A 17644-nucleotide genomic window follows, 5' to 3' on the forward strand; every position below is an offset into this window, starting at 1 on the left:
CTGGGATTTTTATATCTTTTTCCATGTCGTTGGATGGGCTCGGTTAAGTTGAAATCATATTGCAGGGGTGACTCGGACTGACCGGGTGGAGATATGCAGCAAAGCGGAGATCATCTCTCCTCTTTCCTGGACACTTGATTTGCGACATCATTAGTCATTTCGCTTTGCATTGGAGTATTATGTGAAATCATATGATCATACCCACGAAGTACAAGAAGTACATCCACAGTGCATCTACAGTACATCGTTACTCCGTTCAGAAGCGATGAGCATTTCCCCACTTACTTGCTGAACCTTTCTTTCGAACAATTCTAGAACCTGACGATCCCGGTGATCCTGATGAATCGTGATCCCATTCGGACCAACTCCTGTGGCAGCTAAGCCTAGCCCGCATGGCCCGGGAAATTCAAATTGGCTACACTCTGTGCCACTGCGTCCACTCCCCGGGGATTCTCCGTCCCCTGTCGACAAGAAGTCCCGAACCCCGCAGGACTTGGCGCCATGCCCTCCAATCATCACCCTCCGTCAACTCCGTCCCTGACTCCGTCATCTTCGGCTCCGACAGAGGCGTTTTGGCGACTGATGCGATCGACATGTGAAGGGGAAATGACGTCCAGCGCCATTCCACATTGGCCGCTGAAGAATGTGGAGCCGTGAAGAATCCCCGCAGCCGAGCCCTGTGAAGACTTATGTCCGGCACTAGTGTTGTCCCTCACAGGAAACTTAATTGCCGACCGCGATCGCTTCCTGTTTGGGCAGGAATCTAACCTCAAGTTGGCTTGGGCAACGGGGCTGAAAAAGTTTCAGACTTTAAGCCATACTGCCGCTTCCAAGGCGGTTCACAGAACAGGTAGCACGCGACGGATGCTGAGGAACCATTGGTTCCTTCGCCCGACAGGCCTCCGTGAGTAGTAGGTGTCTGATGAATGCCGGAGATTGCCTGATCCTGTGTGGGGAAGAACGGTATAAACCGACCTGCAGATGCCGAGCTGCTGCCTGGAGTTGAGTTCTAAATTAATTTCCGACGTTAGATTGGCCTCACTCAATCGCTCTCATGAAGCAACTCGCGTGGATCACGGCGCTGTTCGCAAATGTGGCCGTAGGCCTAACACCTGCGGAATGGCGAAGCCAGTCCATCTATTTCTTGTTGACTGATCGATTTGGTCGGACGGACAGTTCGACCACGGCAGCATGCGATGTTTCAGACCGGGTAGGAATTTTCAACCTATGTTATCTCCATGGCTAATCCGCTTAGATTTATTGTGGAGGCAGCTGGCAAGGCATCATCAATCAAGTAAGCTTCTTTCCGATACTCCTTATACCGAGACTGATAGGGGATTCAGCTGGATTATATCCAAGGCATGGGCTTCACGGCTATTTGGATCACACCAGTGACCGAGCAGCTTTCTGGAGATACCGGAGATGGAGAGGCATACCACGGTTACTGGCAGCAGAAAATGTAAGAACGCAGAACCTCATAACCAACAGAAACTGATATCTGTAGATACGATATCAACACGAATTATGGCACTGCCGCTGATCTTTTGGCACTGTCGACCGCTTTGCATGATCGAGGGATGTATCTGATGGTGGACGTCGTGGCAAACCACATGGTAAGCACATCCAACATATTCCCCACCATTATCTAACCCATCATCAGGGCTACAATGGAGCCGGCACATCTGTAGACTATAGTGTCTTTGATCCATTCGATTCGTCATCCTACTTCCATTCCTACTGCCTCATCAGCGACTATGATAATCAGAGCAATGTCGAAGACTGCTGGCTGGGAGATACTACGGTCTCCTTGCCAGATCTCAACACAGATCTGACATCAGTACAGACTATCTGGTATGACTGGGTCGCGGACTTGGTCTCAAATTACTCCAGTATGCAACCTCTACTCATGTGTTCGATGTTTCACCACTAACATAAATCAGTTGATGGGTTGCGAATTGACACCGTGAAACATGTTCAAGAATCATTTTGGCCCGACTACAATGATGCTGCAGGCGTCTACTGTGTCGGTGAGGTCTTTGATGGAGACCCAGCCTACACTTGTCCGTATCAGAACTACTTGGATGGCGTGCTGAATTATCCAATGTGAGTCGACCTGGAAAATTGTGTGGACAACGCTAATCGAGATAGCTATTACCAACTTCTCTACGCATTCGAGTCTTCGAGTGGCAGCATAAGTGATTTATACAACATGATCAATTCAGTTGCTTCGGATTGCGCTGATCCTACTCTACTTGGGAATTTCATTGAAAACCATGATAACCCTCGATTTGCCTCGTATGTGAACTAACAATTATCAAATGTCTTCATCATGCTGACACATTTTAGCTACACTGATGATTACTCACAGGCTAAGAATGTGATCTCGTTCGTCTTCCTGTCAGACGGCATTCCAATTATCTACGCAGGACAGGAACAACACTACGACGGAGGCAGCGATCCCTACAACCGTGAAGCCACCTGGCTATCTGGATACTCTACTACCGCAGAGCTGTATGAATACATTGCTGCGACAAACAAGATCCGCACTCTCGCTATATCTGCGGATTCGTCTTATATCACTACGCTGGTATGTACTAACGATCCCTGCCCGAATGACAGCTAATCAGTCCCAGAATGATCCGTTCTACCAAGATAGCCATACTCTGGCCATGAAAAAGGGATCCAATAGCTCACCCGTCATCACCGTTCTCTCAAACTACGGTGCGAGTGGGAGCTCGTACACTCTTTCCCTTAGTGGAAGTGGATATTCCTCGGGCACCGTGCTCATGGAGATGTACACTTGTACTTCTGTGACAGTTGACTCCAGTGGAAATATTGCTGTTCCAATGGCCTCAGGTCTACCCCGTGTCTTCATGCTGTCCTCTTCTGTATCTGGCAGTGGGCTGTGTGGAACGTCCGCCTCTACTTCCACCGGAACTACAACTACGACCAAAGCCTCCACGACAACCACGAGTACAGCTACAACATCTAAGTCGACCACTAGTACCACTACAACTTCCAAGACATCCACCAGCACTTGTTCTCAAGCTACTGCTTTGCCAGTACGCTTTGAAGAAGTGGTGACCACGACGTATGGTGAGAATATTTACATCTCGGGCTCCATCAGCGCACTAGGAGACTGGGACACGGATGATGCTATCGCTTTGTCATCTGCTGATTACACAACTTCCGATCCGGTCTGGTATGTCGTTGTCACTCTGCCAGTGGGAACAGCTTTCCAGTATAAGTTCATCGAGAAGACGGATGGATCGTCATCCATCGGATGGGAAAGTAACCCGAACCGGTCGTACACAGTTCCAACGGGCTGTGCAGGTACAACTGCGACGGTCACGGCGACTTGGAGATAGTACATGGTCAATCAGATAGTAGGGAAATTTATGTTCAATATATGCATTATTCATGACCTCCCTAGATCCATATGTAAAGCTGTCCTTCATCCGTCCAGCCTATATATGAAACGACCCGACATTTGCCTTGAGAAAGTCATAGGTATCCTCTCTGAAATTGTCAGCCAGGAGTGCGCCATGATCACTGAAGAAGTTCATCAAGCTTTGATTCGTACTCCATTGTGGCCAATCCATGTAGCTCGTAGCCTTGGAATTAGGATCCAAGTCGTAAACAAAAGAAAAGTAGTAGGCATGCGTGGCTTTCGATGCCCAATTCGGCAAGATCCCATAGAAGACCTGCAAAATGTCCGAGCCATGGAATGTTCCGAGGAGAAGTGTCCCGTAGTCATATGAGGATAGATATGACCAGGAAGGAACATCGGGCTTGACTTGGTTGGCAACCGTGAGGAAGACTCGACGGGTTAAGGTGAAGGTCAAATCACCCAGAATGGCTGCCAGGCGCTTGTACTGGGGATACCAGTTATTGGCAGTCCCGGTTCGGAATGGAGAGCCATCCGTGGTCACGTCAGTATAAGTTGCCACTAAATCCTCAAGTTGCGTTCGTGAAGCATCAGCGAAGAACAGATTTTGCAGGTAGTCGACGATCTGTGTCGTCGTGGTGATGTTGGATTGGAATGATGCGAATATAGTTCCCTCATCTTCTTGATCACCAATAATGAACGGCACAGAGGCATACTTGCCGTCTGCAACGAGGACCTCAGGGGAATCAGTTAGAATTGTCCCGTCAGGCCGCGGGAGATATGATAAAGCAACAGAATTATAAGACAAGATTCCGGGGACGGAGTTGGCAGCATTAAGGAAAGTCGTATAATCCAGACCCCGGAGGCACTCGAGTGTATCGGTTGCTTCGCTGCAGCCTGCGTCTTTCACTACAGCATCGTAAACCGCCTGGCCCTTCGCCCCATCAACTGGATCCGCCGGTACCACACTTCCAGAGTCCATGATAGCGCCTCGAAATAATGGAGAGCCTTTATAAGTGATGTCACCGTCATAAAGAGCCATCTGATCAAAGACCGAGATGGCACCAGCCGATTCTCCCCATATAGTCACCTTCGATGGATCACCGCCAAACTGTGCAATGTTGTCCGCAATCCATTCCAGAGCCAGGCGCTGATCTAGAAGACCCAAGTTCGCTGACCCATCCTTGAGAATCTCCGATCCGGGCATGAATCCAAATCCACCCACACGATAGTTCATCGCCACAAAGACGACCGGCATACCCAGTCTCACTGAAGAAGCAACAATAGACGCCCCATCATACATAGACGTGGAGCCAAGTTCGAACCCACCACCAAAGATCCACACCAAGACCGGGAGACCTGCACCGGCTTTAGTCCCTGAAGGACGTTGAACATTGAGATTTAGGCAGTCTTCACCAGCATTGGTGACTGTTTGTAACAGCGGGATATCCGCAATCTCCCCCAGAAGAGAAAAAAGGAAATCGCTGCTACTCGTGGAGAAGTAGAACTGGGGACAGGACATGGCGGTCCCCGTTGCTTTCACTGTTCCTAGTGCAGTTGCGATTGCCTGCGGGGGCTTGAGTCGACGAGCACCTGTCGGCGCAAGAGCAAATGGAATCCCTTTGAAGGAATCGACATTGCTTGAAGTTGATCCGATGATGGTAGCTTGGGGGTATGAGATACTGACTGTAGGTGCACTAGCCCTCTTCTCCAGAGTCGGAGCAGCCAGGACCGGCACAACCAGAAAGATCAGGTGAAAGAGCATGGTCGTCGCTCGATGACCTATATTTGCAGCTTATCATCCTCAAATGCCCGCAACGACCGAGGGCTTTTATATCGTCTCGACCTGTGCCCTTGTTCCGCATCGAGGGAGCATCCCTCTTCCCCAGGTCAACATGTGCTCCTCCATTTCCTCGGTTGATCATAAATATCATAACTCAATTCTCTCCTGACGCGGGGTATTCCCTTGGTATCGACTGAATGCGGAATATTCACCGGGAAAGTGGTCATGCGATTCTAGCCGTTAAGTTTATGCAGGGTCTCGGGCCTCGTTCTCTGGAGGGGCGTTGAAATTTTGATTGGGCGACTAAGATATACTTTCAGTACCCTCGTGTCAGACGCGAGCGGTTCCAAGAAAGACATGCAATGAGGGGCTTTCCCAAGGAATTGTGTGGCGCAGGAATGCAGGAGTTTCCGGGGGAAGTGGGGCGTCCCTTGTGGAGCTGCAGATCGGAGCATCGGGTGGAGTCGGTGACTTACAAACCATGGCATGCAGATGGTTCTGTTCCTGGTGATATCTCCGTGATCCAGGAGCTCGAAAAGGAAAGATGGATAAGTGGGAGATGAAATGTATAAAAATACGTGATCTATATTGACTTTTCTTGAATGTACATTTCGCTTCATGTGATGAAAACATATTAATCCCGATTCCCAATACCCAAGAACGCCTGTTAGATTGACTCATTTCTCCGTCTGCCACCCCTCCCATCGTGAGAAATCCCCCGTGTCCAAATCGAATAAGTCTAGCATGCGCCCAACGCTCTGATACACCAGATCATCCACCGAGGCAGCTCGGATGTAGTACGCCGGCACAGGGGGGAAGATAATCGCCCCACTCCGAGTAATTTCTAGCATATTGCGCAAATGGATATCACTCAGTGGGGTCTCCCGAGCGACTAGCACAAGGCGACGACGCTCTTTGAGCATGACATCGGCAGTGCGGGAGATCAGGTCATCGCAGAACCCGCTGTGAATCGCTGCGAGCGTTTTCATGCTGCATGGCACGACGATCATGCCGTCTGCTTTGAAGGAGCCACTTGAAATCGGTGCGGCCATGTCGTTGATTGAGTGAGTGTGGTCGGCGAGGGCTTTGACGTTGGCTGGGTGGTAGTCGGTTTCGTATTTGATGGTTGCTTCGGCCCATTTGCTCATGACTAGGTGCGTCTCGATGTTTAGACGACGGAGTGCGATGAGAACCTTGAGTCCTAGGATTGCTCCTGTCGCTCCGGTCATCGCTACCACGATTCGGCGGCGGCGTTGTGTGGGTTGATGTGTAGGTGCGAGCGCGGGTGCAGCTGCCTGTTGTTCTGCTTTGTCCGAAACCATCGCGGAATCGGGCGGGCTTCCACTGGGAGAAGCACGAGAAGACTGAGGAGTATTGGTACCAGATAGTAGTGAAAACATTGAAGGTTGATAAGGTGAAGGTGGGATGTTCGTTCTCAATCGCTTTGACTGTATACTGTGGGGATGGAGGAATGCAAGAGCTTCTGGACCAGCTATCAGCCGCTAGTTAAATAAAATAAAAAACAGTGGCAAGTCTTCTCTGAGACGGCAAGTTCGGCTTCTACAAATTCTGTCGCGGTCCGACTCAGTGGTGCTGCATTTTCGGCCCGAATGGGCCCTCCGAGCCTCCGAGGCCCCGACACCGAGATCCGAGAACATACGAACCCGGCAGCTTGTTTCCGCTATTGTTGTGGGGACTGTTGAATAACTTTGCTGGGACCAAAAAAGTCTCATTCAACTAGTAGTGCGTTGAATTTTTCATCCATCCGACTATGCAGTTCGTAATTGCCGGTCATCCGGGTTGCAATAGTTGCACCTCTGCCGAGCATGAGGATGTCACAGGAATCCATTCTCTTGTGTAAAGTCGAACAGGGGGACTGTAGAAAGAAATTAGCAGTGATCACAAGTGGTATGGAAGGACTTACCATTCATAATTGAGTCTAAGTATGTTACCGGTGAAATACCGAACGGGTCCATCATTTCCACTGGCATGTAGCCAGCCTGATTGTTGAGATTGAGGCCTGGGGCAGCCTCAAGCCCCATCTCCAAGTTCTCAGGTTGATTTGTACTCCTGTCACCTTCTCGGTCCAAAGCACTTCGCAGGGTAACCAGGGCTCGGATGTGTCGAGCAGATAACCACTGGCCGTCGCTCTCAGACGGAGTTCCCTCTGCGGTCCTTGAATCCGATGACGAAAAGACATCGATCACCTGTTGCTGCAGACTGCGGCACTCAGGGTCATGGCGCGTCTCTTCCCAGATGCAAAGAAGCAAAGTAGAACTTAAGACTGTATGTACCATCGACCAGCTCCGCAAGGGAACAACGCTGAGAGCCTGGAAGTCAAGGAACGCCTTGGATGCATCAATCAAGCCAGCTCTTGCGCGTGTTCGAAGTAAGTCAGCTTGTGGGTGGAGTGGCTGGGGCTGGGATTGTTTCATAGCCGGTCGGCAAATCACAGATACACAAAACGACGTATGCATCCTGAGTGCCAGGTGCTCAAGATTCTGACGAATGGTGATACAATTTTCCCGATTTCGCAAGTAATTCTGACTCCGCTGGCCCACACCGTCCAGCCTTTGGAGCCCTTCAATAGCTCTATCGACTTCCGTAACTCCAAGATTTTCCGGTCGCATTATGTCTAGGCCTAGACGGCATATAAGGTGCATTGTGTCTGGATATGACAAGTCGTTTTGTTCAAAATGTGCGTGGTCAATTGACCACCCTGTCACGGAAACAATGGGTGGGCGATCATAGCAGAGACAGAGAAGACTGTCTTGCCAAACGACAGTCGACCTATTATTTGGCGTTAGTGTGTGACAATAAGTCTAGACCGTGTTTCACCTACCATAATTTTCTAGCTTTTGTTCGTACATACTCAGGCCAGTGGATGGTGCTTCTCTCAGTATGAAGTCCCATGGTCTGAGCCAATCGAACTGTCGTGCCGAGCAACGCCCATGCAGCGTCTGACTGGCCCATGTTCTGCATTGTGTTTCCTATTATTAGAAGCGCTTGAATCGCATCCAAGGATGGTCGAAAGAGGAAGTTTGCAAGACGAAGAGCGTGAAATGATCTGCGGGCTTCATGTTGTAAGCAATAGCCGTTTGTCGGGTCATTCAGTCGTACCAAATTCCGTAGCAAGTTCCAATCTTTGGGGGTGTTCCACATCGGAATAGTGAGCCCCAGCTGCTAGGGTGGCCAGTAAGAGGCTAATGTGGCCAATGGATTTGTCCGTTGCCCATCGATCCGTGATCTTCTCTGGGTTCTTGAATTCTCCCAAGGCATGAGCATTGAGGTATGTGCACAGGTCAGCCTCAAAACGATCCATATCAGCCAGAATTGGATTGTATGGGTATGCGGTCACGCGGTAATAATGAAAAAATCTATTGTTGCTTAGTGGATATCCGAGACTATGAGGGTGCCGCGTACTTCAAGATTTCCGTTCGCTGTGGTACAACTTGTAGCAAAGATTCCCACTTTTCTAAAGGGGTTTTCGAGTCCATAAATGGATAGCTGTTAAATGTGTTTTGGAGACCCAAAACAGAGCCCACTTCACGTGCCATGGAATCATTAGCATCCGATGCTCGTGAGCGCAAGATCGAGACCACAGAGTTATCCCCCGAGTAGACATAATTTTTAGAACTATCATTGTTCTGAAGTGGAGGTTCGGCAACGTTCTCGATCACTGCGTGAGGTGCTGTCGGCGAAGCTGAGCGAGTGATATGGTGAGATGTCGATCTGCGTCTCGAATGCACCGGAATGTCAAACTCGCAGATTTGCGGATGTTTTCGCTTTTGGCAGGTCCGACAGGGCTGGTTACCATCGCATTTGACCTTGCGTTTCCGACAGGGGTAACACGCATGGGCTTCTCTCTCCCGACTCTTCAATCGGAGAACCCGGTCTGCCTCATCGCGCCGAACGCTCATCCTGCCGAGGCTTCCGAGGAGGAATCCCGTGATTTGGCGATCCTCAGACACTTCAGACGCGATCCTCGTCAAGACGGATAAAGCCAATTGCTCGTTTGATAACAATATTACCAGCTATTTTATCAAAGTAGGAGTGACTATGGGAAAGCAGTAGTGATCTCAATGTGTGATGTCGGCTCGGTATATCGGTCATGTGATAATCTGGACCAATCATCATCGTTTCTCCACAACGCTCTATACAACCTAAAATGGGAAACGGATAGAAAAGAAGCTTTGGGTCGGTAGAAAGATATTGAGAAATTTCTGGAATTACGGCACGTCTTTTATTCGAAAAACAAATTTAACGAAATTTTGTATGTCCCATGCAAGGCAGAAAAAAATATACAACGCAATATCGGGAATCCATTTGACAAATTACTCCTCTCGGAATCCCATTTTGGTCCAGTTTTCCAAAACCTTCTTCTGAAGCTCCTCAGGGTACGAGTTTTTGAAGTCTGCAGCGACCCAATCTTGACCAGTCGTATATTCAGATGGCATGAGGGCATCCGAGACCACCTTGCCACCCATGGTGGGCGATCCATTGCCGTGGCCCATGTACGGGATGAGGGGGAAACCACGCACATCCTCGAAGAAGGTCTCATCACAATTGGGGCGGCAGCGGGTCGAGAAGGCCCACATGACATCTTTGCCGTTGGAGACATCAATGTCGTCGCCGACAAGAACCAGGCGATGGATGGTGTACCCGGCCTTGTGGTTAAATACCACATCTCCGACCTTCTTGGAAAACTCCTTGGAATTGGTCTTCATCTCCCGAAGGCGAGCAGTATCCACCTTAAGAGCAACCCAGGTGACCTGTGACTCAAATGGCGAGAATGAATCCGTAATAGGAAGGCCGCTCTTCTGGCAAATTTTGCGGATCTCTGCAGCAGCCAAGGCACCAATCATGGTATGCTAGATATTGGTCAGTTATAGTCGTGAATACGAGTGAGACATTCAACTTACAGTCTCATCCGTCAGCCTACCACAGGATGACATGGGTAGAATTGGCTCATTACGGTAGGTAATGCGATTCACCTTGTATTTCGGCCATAAGTGAGTATCACCAGGGAAAACGTATCCATGCATTTCTCCGAACGGCCCCTCCGGCCCTTTGTCAGTGATTGACAAGGTGCCCTCAAAAACAATTTCGGAAGTAGCAGGCACGTAAAGGTTATTGGTATCGCACTTGACTAGTTCTAAGGCGGATCCGGTCATGGCACCGACATAGCTGGCTTCCGTGACACCATCTGGGATGGGCATGCTGGATGCCATGATGGCCGCAGGGGGAACACCGAAGGCCAGAGCCCAAGGCACATCCCGGCCTTCCTTTTTCCACATCTGGTGGATTTGCCAGAGGTGCTGCGGTTCGATGACCAGGCCAGTCAGGTGTTTCTCATCAGAGACCATAGCACGGGCAATGGACCAATTGGTCCACGATCCATCAGGGGATTGAACGATATGCATTCCGTAGGTTTGAATATATTTGCCTCCATCAGCCTGGTGAATTTGAGGGGCGGGGAGTTTGGTCAAGTCAATTTGGCTCTCTTCCAAAACGTTCTCCTTGCAGGGACCAGTGGGGACGATTTGAGGTGCAATTGGAGGCATCTCGCTGGCGGATAGCATCTTGTCGAGAATATCCTTCATCGATGCCGTAGGGGGCAGAGCCAGGTGACGGGCAAGTCGGCCATAGCGATCCTTGGGGGATTTTCGGAGGGAGCCTGGAGCACCAAGGATGCGAAACAGGCCGTTCTGTGCGCCGACTACATTGTTGAAAAGAGGGGCCTTATCGTCGGTTTCGCAGACAAGGCGAGTGATCGCGGCGGCTTCAAGATAGGGATCAACGGGATCGTTGATCTCCACCAAGTCGTTATCAGCCTTGAGAGCCTCAACAAAGGAGCGGAAGCATAGATGAGGCTCGTTGGCAACCATTTTGAGAAGCTGTGTGTGGTTCTTGAGAGACGTAGAACGGTAGAAGTATGTAAAGTGCGGATGTATGGTGACAGTCTAATTGGAAAACCAGGCAAACGAAGGCTGGTACTTATATGTCCCAAGATGTTTCAATCCGGCAAAATCGGATCAGACCACTTTTACTACTCCAAATGCAAAGTTTTGTTGCACAAGTCAATTTCAACTTTCTCGGTATGCCGCAGCTTCGGGTCTCGCAGGGTCGGCCGTGACCCGACATCCGAGACCCGAATACCCGACATTCTAGAGTCATCCACCTCGATGCGAGCTTGATGCAGCATTGATCTGCACTCCTTGGGTCTCGGAACGCGCCTATGTCAAGTGACGACGGAAAAATTGCCGACCATGGCGGTATCACTACGCAGTGTGCACCTAAATGAGGTCTGCCGATCACGTCGGCCGATAATGCCGGGAGCGGCGAGACATAAATAGAGGGGTAGGATCCCTCTTCATGTAGAACATTCACTCGAGCACATCAAGCATACACCATGTTCTACCAACCAGGAGTGACCGACCACAACCTTCCCCATGATCCATTCAAGGTGAACAGATTGACCAAACATTCCGTTATCAGTGCTGATAATTGTTATAGGCATGCGTTGTGCCTCGTCCGATCGGATGGATCTCCACTAAGAACAAGGACGGGCAGTCGAATTTGGCGCCGTATTCACAATTCAACAATCTGACATTTGACCCCCCTTATGTGATGTTCTCTTCCAACCAAAAGGTGGATGGTACGCGAAAAGACACGGTGGTGAATGCCGAAGAAACTGGGCATTTTGTCTGGAACCTGGCAACCTCGGATCTGCGCGATGCAGTCAACATTTCAGCGGAACAGGTTCCGTACGGAGTGGATGAGTTTGAGCGAGCCAAGGTCACCAAAGAGCCAGCCACCTTGATGGATATTCCCATGGTTCAGGAGTCTCCAGTGAAGTTTGAATGTGAATATCACTCCACAGTGCGATTGCCAGGTAATCCTCCCATGGGGACCGTCGACATCGTGATCGGTCGGGTGTTGGCTGTACACATCAAAGACGAAGTTCTGACCGATGGGATTCTGGACGTTCGAAAGACCAAGCCACTCGCCCGGTGTGGATATTACCAGTATACCGTCGTCCAGGAGACGTTCGACATGGTGATCCCAGGTATGTCGGAGGACGTGCTGTACGGGCTAGAAGGCAACGCCAAGAGCAATCGAGAGGCCAAAGCACGAAATGAGCAGTAAATACGATGGAATACCTTGCCGGTCAGTTGCGACTGTATCTGGTTCGCCCGCATTTACACCCCGGATGGAGATCGTGCCATGGCAAGTTTAGACCAATGAGAAGAGTCTTGACAGATCAGCCTCCAACACAAGCTCTACCAAACAGAGCTTTGGAATTCTCCGAGAGAGATCAAATCAAAGGACCCATTGTAGAACAGCCCTGTACGAGGTTCAGGCGCTCAAAAACTGCCCCGCTTGTATCACATCGGCTCCAGTGCCATGCCTGACCACGAAATGTAGATGATCGTGGTCCACGTCGATGAGAGGTATCGTGTCGATAATTAGGTAACTTCCTGTAATATTCTGTTTCGGTGCCACTTTGATACACTCACAGACTGTGGGTTCGAAATCCAATAATCATGGGTGCAGTGCAACCTACCGAGCAACGGTGCAGTAAGCACCAAGGAGAAGACCATCATGGGTCACTCTGATGGATATGATATGAACTAGGCTAGAAATTGGCTGAGATCCCTGGACATGATATGCTGAGATGTCAGGTGCATGTCGCGTAGTTGGAACCAAGAAGGTTTTGTCAAAGTGCCATCCGGATACACTTATCTGAGATTCACATATGCTAAGATAATTGTCCGACTTGATATCTCAGATCATAGTCTCTGGTGGTAGCAACGAACATTGTGGCGTTGAAGAGTGAAAGTAAAAATGAGAGAAGGGAAGTTGCGCTCTTTCCCGAATAGAAACTTGCGGCATCTTCCTATTTCTCACTTTGTCTTCTCCTCTTTCTCTTCCTCCTTGACACTACCCCTTCTTGTCTTTTCTATTGATACTCATTTTTGCTTCCATCGCCCAAGATGAACACCTCCGACCAAATTGAAGTGGTCGAGATTGCCAAGTCCAGGGCATTGTCGCATGAACTGAGTGAGAAACATCCTGCTGAAGTTGCAGCTGACGAAGCGAGTATCAAGCCAGCGTCCGTCATCCAAAACACAGCAGCCTTCACAACTGGCTCGTTGCAAAAGGAGTACCCCGATGAGGAGGATCTACGCAGCCTTCGCCGCGTCCCAGGAAAGATCTCATGGATCACCTACACAGTCGCCTTTGTGGAACTCTGCGAGCGATTCTCGTATTATGGAACCACGGCAGTTTGTAAGAGCTCGGGATTTGTATGTTGATTGCAGATACTAACATCAACAGTTGTGAACTTCATCCAGCGACCTCTTCCCGCCCACTCCACGACCGGTGCGCTGGTGGCTGGCACAGACTTCAATAAACATGTTCCCGGTGCCTTGGGCATGGGACAACGTGCATCGACCGCACTGACACTTTGTGAGTAAAACATTCAATCAAATTCCCCAACAAGCTGGCTAATGGTCAAAGTCAATCAATTCTGGTCTTATGTCATGCCCTTGGCAGGTGCTTATGTCGCAGATCAATACTGGGGTCGATACCGCACCATCTTTGCCTCTCTCGCAGTGGCCCTGGTTGGACATACAATTTTGGTCATTTCTGCCATCCCTCGTGTGATTGCAAGTCCCGGAGGTGCTATCGCTTGTTTCTCTATAGGTCTGGTGATCATGGGGGTAGGAACTGGCGGGTTCAAGTAAGAAATCTTCATGAAGCATGATGTTCCCTATTAATTTCCACAGATGCAACATATCTCCACTCATTGCAGAGCAGTACCGCGAAGACAGGCCCTACATCCAAGTCTTGCCTACTGGAGAACGTATCATTATCGACCCCGCCGCCACAATCTCTCGAATTTTTCTCTACTTCTACATGATGATCAACATTGGCTCACTGCTTGGTCAAATAGGCATGGTCTATGCTGAGCGCTATGTTGGCTTCTGGCTTTCGTTTTTGCTCCCAACGGTGATGTTTTGTCTCTGTCCAACAGTGATGTTTTTTTGCCGAAAGTACTACTATCTGGCTCCGCCCACGGGCTCGGTCTACTCTCGCGCATTCCGTCTATGGTGCCTTGCCATGAAAGGCCGATGGTCATTCAATCCAATAAAATTGTCAGTACGGCCCCTTGAACTGTAGCCAAGCTTGACTGACACGACCAAGGTTTCAAAAAAGGACTACCCCCAATGGTTTCTGGGATCGCGTCAAGCCCAGTAAATTAGGCTCAGAAAAGCCTCAATGGATGACCTTTGACGATGCCTGGGTAGATGAGGTTCGGCGTGGATTCAAAGCTTGCGCGGTATTTCTTTGGTATCCACTATACTGTGAGTGGCCTTTTTCCAGGTTGACCTCTCGGCTTGCTGACCATATCCTTTTTCTCTTCAGGGCTGGCATATAACCAAGCGATGAACAATCTCACCTCTCAAGCGGCCACAATGTCCTTGGGTGGGGTACCAAATGATATCATCAACAACCTGAACCCCATTACCCTGATCATCTTTATCCCTATCATGGACCGGCTTGTCTATCCCGGCCTTCGTCGCATGGGAATCCATTTCACGCCGTTGAAACGCATCACGGCTGGCTTTTTCGTCGCAGGCTGCGCGATGATCTCAGCGACGGTGACTCAACATTACATCTATCAGGATGGGCCATGTGGCAAAGATGCCAATCACTGCTTGGAGGTGGAAGGGAAGCATACCAATATCTCAGTTTGGGTGCAAGCCGTGCCCTACATTTTGGGCGGTATCTCCGAGATCTTTGCCTCGGTTACATCTCTTGAGTATGCCTTCACCAAAGCCCCGCACAATATGAGGTCGCTCGTGGCGGCAGTGTCACTGTTTATGAACGCCTTCTCCTCGGCTTTGGGTCAGGCTCTGGTGGCACTGTCCGATGACCCGCTGTTGGAATGGAACTATGGTATCACCGCAATTCTGGCCTTTGTGGGAGGAGTGGGGTTCTGGTTCACCAATCGGCAAACCGATAGTGAGGAGGATGCACTGAACATGCTGCCCGAAAGTCACTTTTCGGGCAAGGAGAAGAACGAGGAGGAAGCGAATTAGGATCATGGATCAGTATGTGACTGATAATTCGGAGGACGGGATTGGGCATTTATTCCGATGAGGCTGCAAACTTGAACGTTCAATTGATACACGGATAGTAAGCTTTATGAGGCTTGAAACTGCTACATTTATGGCTACTATGGAATCAATTTCTGCACAACGATCCAAGTCTACTTCATGCTTGCATGTGAAACTCTACCAATGAAGAATTAACGTACATCGATTAAACGTAGTCCCAAGAAATGCGTATTCAAATACATCACTAACAAAATATCAAGCCTTCTGGCGTTTTGTGGGCTCGAAATCCTCATTCTTCACATCACGCTTCCTCTTACTGTTGGTCTTTTCACCCTTTTCACTCGCAGTCTCCTCACATGCGGGGACGACCGCAAGCACGTTACCGGCCTTGGCCATCGGTCCAGATTTGATGGTCTCGATATCGAATCGCATCAGCATGCAGCGACCGTAGTGTGCCACCGTGCAGATTTGAGAAATCCTGCGAGTGCCCCGCTTAAAGGCTCCTAACACGATCCACGACACCACCGCACCAATCTTGGTTCCAAGAAGAACTTTGTATTCCGGGGTATCATATTCCCATGCCACCAGTTGGTCACTCGGCCACTCAATCCCAGTGTCCTCATACAGGCGATCATCGTAGAGCTGGCGCTTGACGAATCGCTTCGTCTCCTTGTGTATCACGTCACAGACAATGACATGCTTCAGGGTGTCGATGGGAAATGCCGACTGATATGCAGCCTGCGCCATCTGCGAGGATCGCGGTCCAGCCTCGGATCCTGCACCCGGTCGTCGAAACATGTTCTCGATAAAGATGATGCCCGGTGCGAGGTTTCCTTCCCAGCAGTGGAGGTGCCACAGTCTCGAATCTTGAACTGGCGTTGCCGCTGGGTCCACTTTCAGTCGCTCGAATCGTTTCCATGTCTCGCGAGGAGGGGCCGGGATTCCCATGACTTCTTCCGTTACTGACATACTCTCAGCTGGGTAATACGCCGCATCGCCCCACGTATCTTCGAATCCGTCGAGGTCCTCCACCTTGAAGGAGGAAGGCTTGATCGGGCATTTCTCCTCAGACTTGGAGGGTGCATTTTCAATCCAGTGCTGTCGCTGAGCACCGCGCGATTCGAGCTCATCCCACAGCTTTGCAGTTTCAGAAGAGACCACTGCCATCTTGTAGAAATGATGGTTCACGTAAGGTCTTTCGATAGGAAGGTTCCTGAATTTGGTGTGGCTTCGATCTTGATATCTGTCGAGTGCTTGACACTGAAGCATGATGGATAATTTTCACAGGAGATTCAGACCTGATCACCGTATTTAAGCCTCAGAGCATCGTTATTTGCCTCTGTGTCAGGTGCTAAGTTTAGTTCATGATAAGGGGACTATGAATCGCCAAATTTAGCACAACGGCCATAGAGCCACGACGGAGATTATTTTGGGCCATTTTTAGGTTTCACTCATCCTGCCACTTTGTTGAATCTTTGCTCAGACAAAGATGAACCATATATAGATCGGGTTCTCGATCTCGGTTCGTGTTTCTTTGTCTGTCACGTGAATACCCACGCTACGTGGACTCGACACCTCTGCTGATCAAGTAGTCCCTGCCCACTCGTGTGTTCCTCGTGGAAGGAATCGAATCGTGAAGATCCAGCCCTATCAACTGCGCACAAACCACATTGAGGGGACATCGAGATTCACTGGATCCTTCGAACTTCAAATGGAAACATCTCGGCCCGGATTCACGCCTCGGTCACTTGTCCATGTAGATCTCTTTCCTTGTTGAATACATCCTCTATTCACCAGTGCATGTTTCTTTGTTTGACCGTTCAATGATTTTCCCGCTTATCCCAGAAACACGATCTAGCAGGCACTGGAACTGGGTTGATTCACTTCACATTGGATTCAGAGGGCGGTCAGTACTGCAGTGTCGACTCACTGCGCATTCTATAAGCTTCCTCGTACACTCGTACTGACGCAGTGAAGAACTATGCAATGTTGAGGGTGACAGGCGGGACTTCAACTGCTAGGACAATCATGGCAGTCGTCCGTAATCAAACTGATGACGTCTAGTTGTTAACTTCTAAAGTTTCAACAAAGGTTGACTGGATGTTTTCAGTCTCGACCTTGGTCGCGATGCATCTGCATTGACACTGGAATGGACGAAGAACTTGAAACAAGTTCCAAGGACACGATCATATGACAGGCGCAGGTTGCTGCCTTGTCGCCTGGATTCCGGACCACATTCCATGTCGTTCGCACAGCATTCTCAACCACACACTGGCATGTTTGCAAGGACTTTGATGAAACCAAGTTCGAGATTATCCGGTCCGACAGGGATGCCATATTGGAGCT

At 49.7% G+C, this 17644-nt stretch overlaps 8 protein-coding genes across 8 annotated transcripts; 3 read left to right on the plus strand and 5 right to left on the minus strand.

Annotated features, from left to right (window-relative positions):
* Positions 1–1054: 1054 nt before the first annotated feature.
* N7484_000088 (putative alpha-amylase) lies at positions 1055–3368 on the plus strand (the record flags this gene model as incomplete). The annotated part of the gene is made up of 9 exons (XM_057110509.1): positions 1055–1210; positions 1256–1294; positions 1344–1459; positions 1505–1613; positions 1661–1889; positions 1941–2103; positions 2149–2295; positions 2347–2587; positions 2634–3368. The coding sequence occupies 9 exons, from the start codon at positions 1055–1057 to the stop codon at positions 3366–3368; spliced, it is 1935 nt and encodes a 644-aa protein (XP_056977735.1).
* Positions 3369–3467: 99 nt separating this feature from the next.
* N7484_000089 (putative extracellular lipase) lies at positions 3468–5153 on the minus strand (the record flags this gene model as incomplete). The annotated part of the gene is made up of 1 exon (XM_057110510.1): positions 3468–5153. One exon carries the CDS (start codon positions 5151–5153, stop codon positions 3468–3470), a length of 1686 nt encoding a protein of 561 aa, XP_056977736.1.
* Positions 5154–5848: 695 nt separating this feature from the next.
* N7484_000090 (UbiX family flavin prenyltransferase) lies at positions 5849–6571 on the minus strand (the record flags this gene model as incomplete). Its single annotated transcript, XM_057110511.1, has 1 exon — positions 5849–6571. The coding sequence occupies one exon, from the start codon at positions 6569–6571 to the stop codon at positions 5849–5851; it is 723 nt and encodes a 240-aa protein (XP_056977737.1).
* Positions 6572–7006: 435 nt separating this feature from the next.
* N7484_000091 (Zn(II)2Cys6 transcription factor) lies at positions 7007–9091 on the minus strand (the record flags this gene model as incomplete). The annotated part of the gene is made up of 5 exons (XM_057110512.1): positions 7007–7047; positions 7096–7961; positions 8044–8245; positions 8292–8548; positions 8595–9091. The coding sequence occupies 5 exons, from the start codon at positions 9089–9091 to the stop codon at positions 7007–7009; spliced, it is 1863 nt and encodes a 620-aa protein (XP_056977738.1).
* A 414-nt stretch (positions 9092–9505) lies between these two features.
* N7484_000092 (UbiD family decarboxylase) lies at positions 9506–11059 on the minus strand (the record flags this gene model as incomplete). Its single annotated transcript, XM_057110513.1, has 2 exons — positions 9506–10042; positions 10094–11059. The coding sequence occupies 2 exons, from the start codon at positions 11057–11059 to the stop codon at positions 9506–9508; spliced, it is 1503 nt and encodes a 500-aa protein (XP_056977739.1).
* A 524-nt stretch (positions 11060–11583) lies between these two features.
* N7484_000093 (flavin reductase family protein) lies at positions 11584–12320 on the plus strand (the record flags this gene model as incomplete). Its single annotated transcript, XM_057110514.1, has 2 exons — positions 11584–11637; positions 11688–12320. 2 exons carry the CDS (start codon positions 11584–11586, stop codon positions 12318–12320), a joined length of 687 nt encoding a protein of 228 aa, XP_056977740.1.
* An 848-nt stretch (positions 12321–13168) lies between these two features.
* N7484_000094 (uncharacterized protein) lies at positions 13169–15280 on the plus strand (the record flags this gene model as incomplete). Its single annotated transcript, XM_057110515.1, has 6 exons — positions 13169–13463; positions 13512–13643; positions 13695–13917; positions 13964–14332; positions 14382–14542; positions 14604–15280. 6 exons carry the CDS (start codon positions 13169–13171, stop codon positions 15278–15280), a joined length of 1857 nt encoding a protein of 618 aa, XP_056977741.1.
* Positions 15281–15553: 273 nt separating this feature from the next.
* Positions 15554–16465, minus strand: N7484_000095 (uncharacterized protein; the record flags this gene model as incomplete). The annotated part of the gene is made up of 1 exon (XM_057110516.1): positions 15554–16465. The coding sequence occupies one exon, from the start codon at positions 16463–16465 to the stop codon at positions 15554–15556; it is 912 nt and encodes a 303-aa protein (XP_056977742.1).
* Between the last annotated feature and the right edge of the window lie 1179 nt (positions 16466–17644).

This window comes from Penicillium longicatenatum (assembly GCF_028827895.1).
Source record: "Penicillium longicatenatum strain IBT 33135 chromosome Unknown contig_11_segment0_segment0, whole genome shotgun sequence".
Classification (NCBI taxonomy): domain Eukaryota; kingdom Fungi; phylum Ascomycota; class Eurotiomycetes; order Eurotiales; family Aspergillaceae; genus Penicillium; species Penicillium longicatenatum.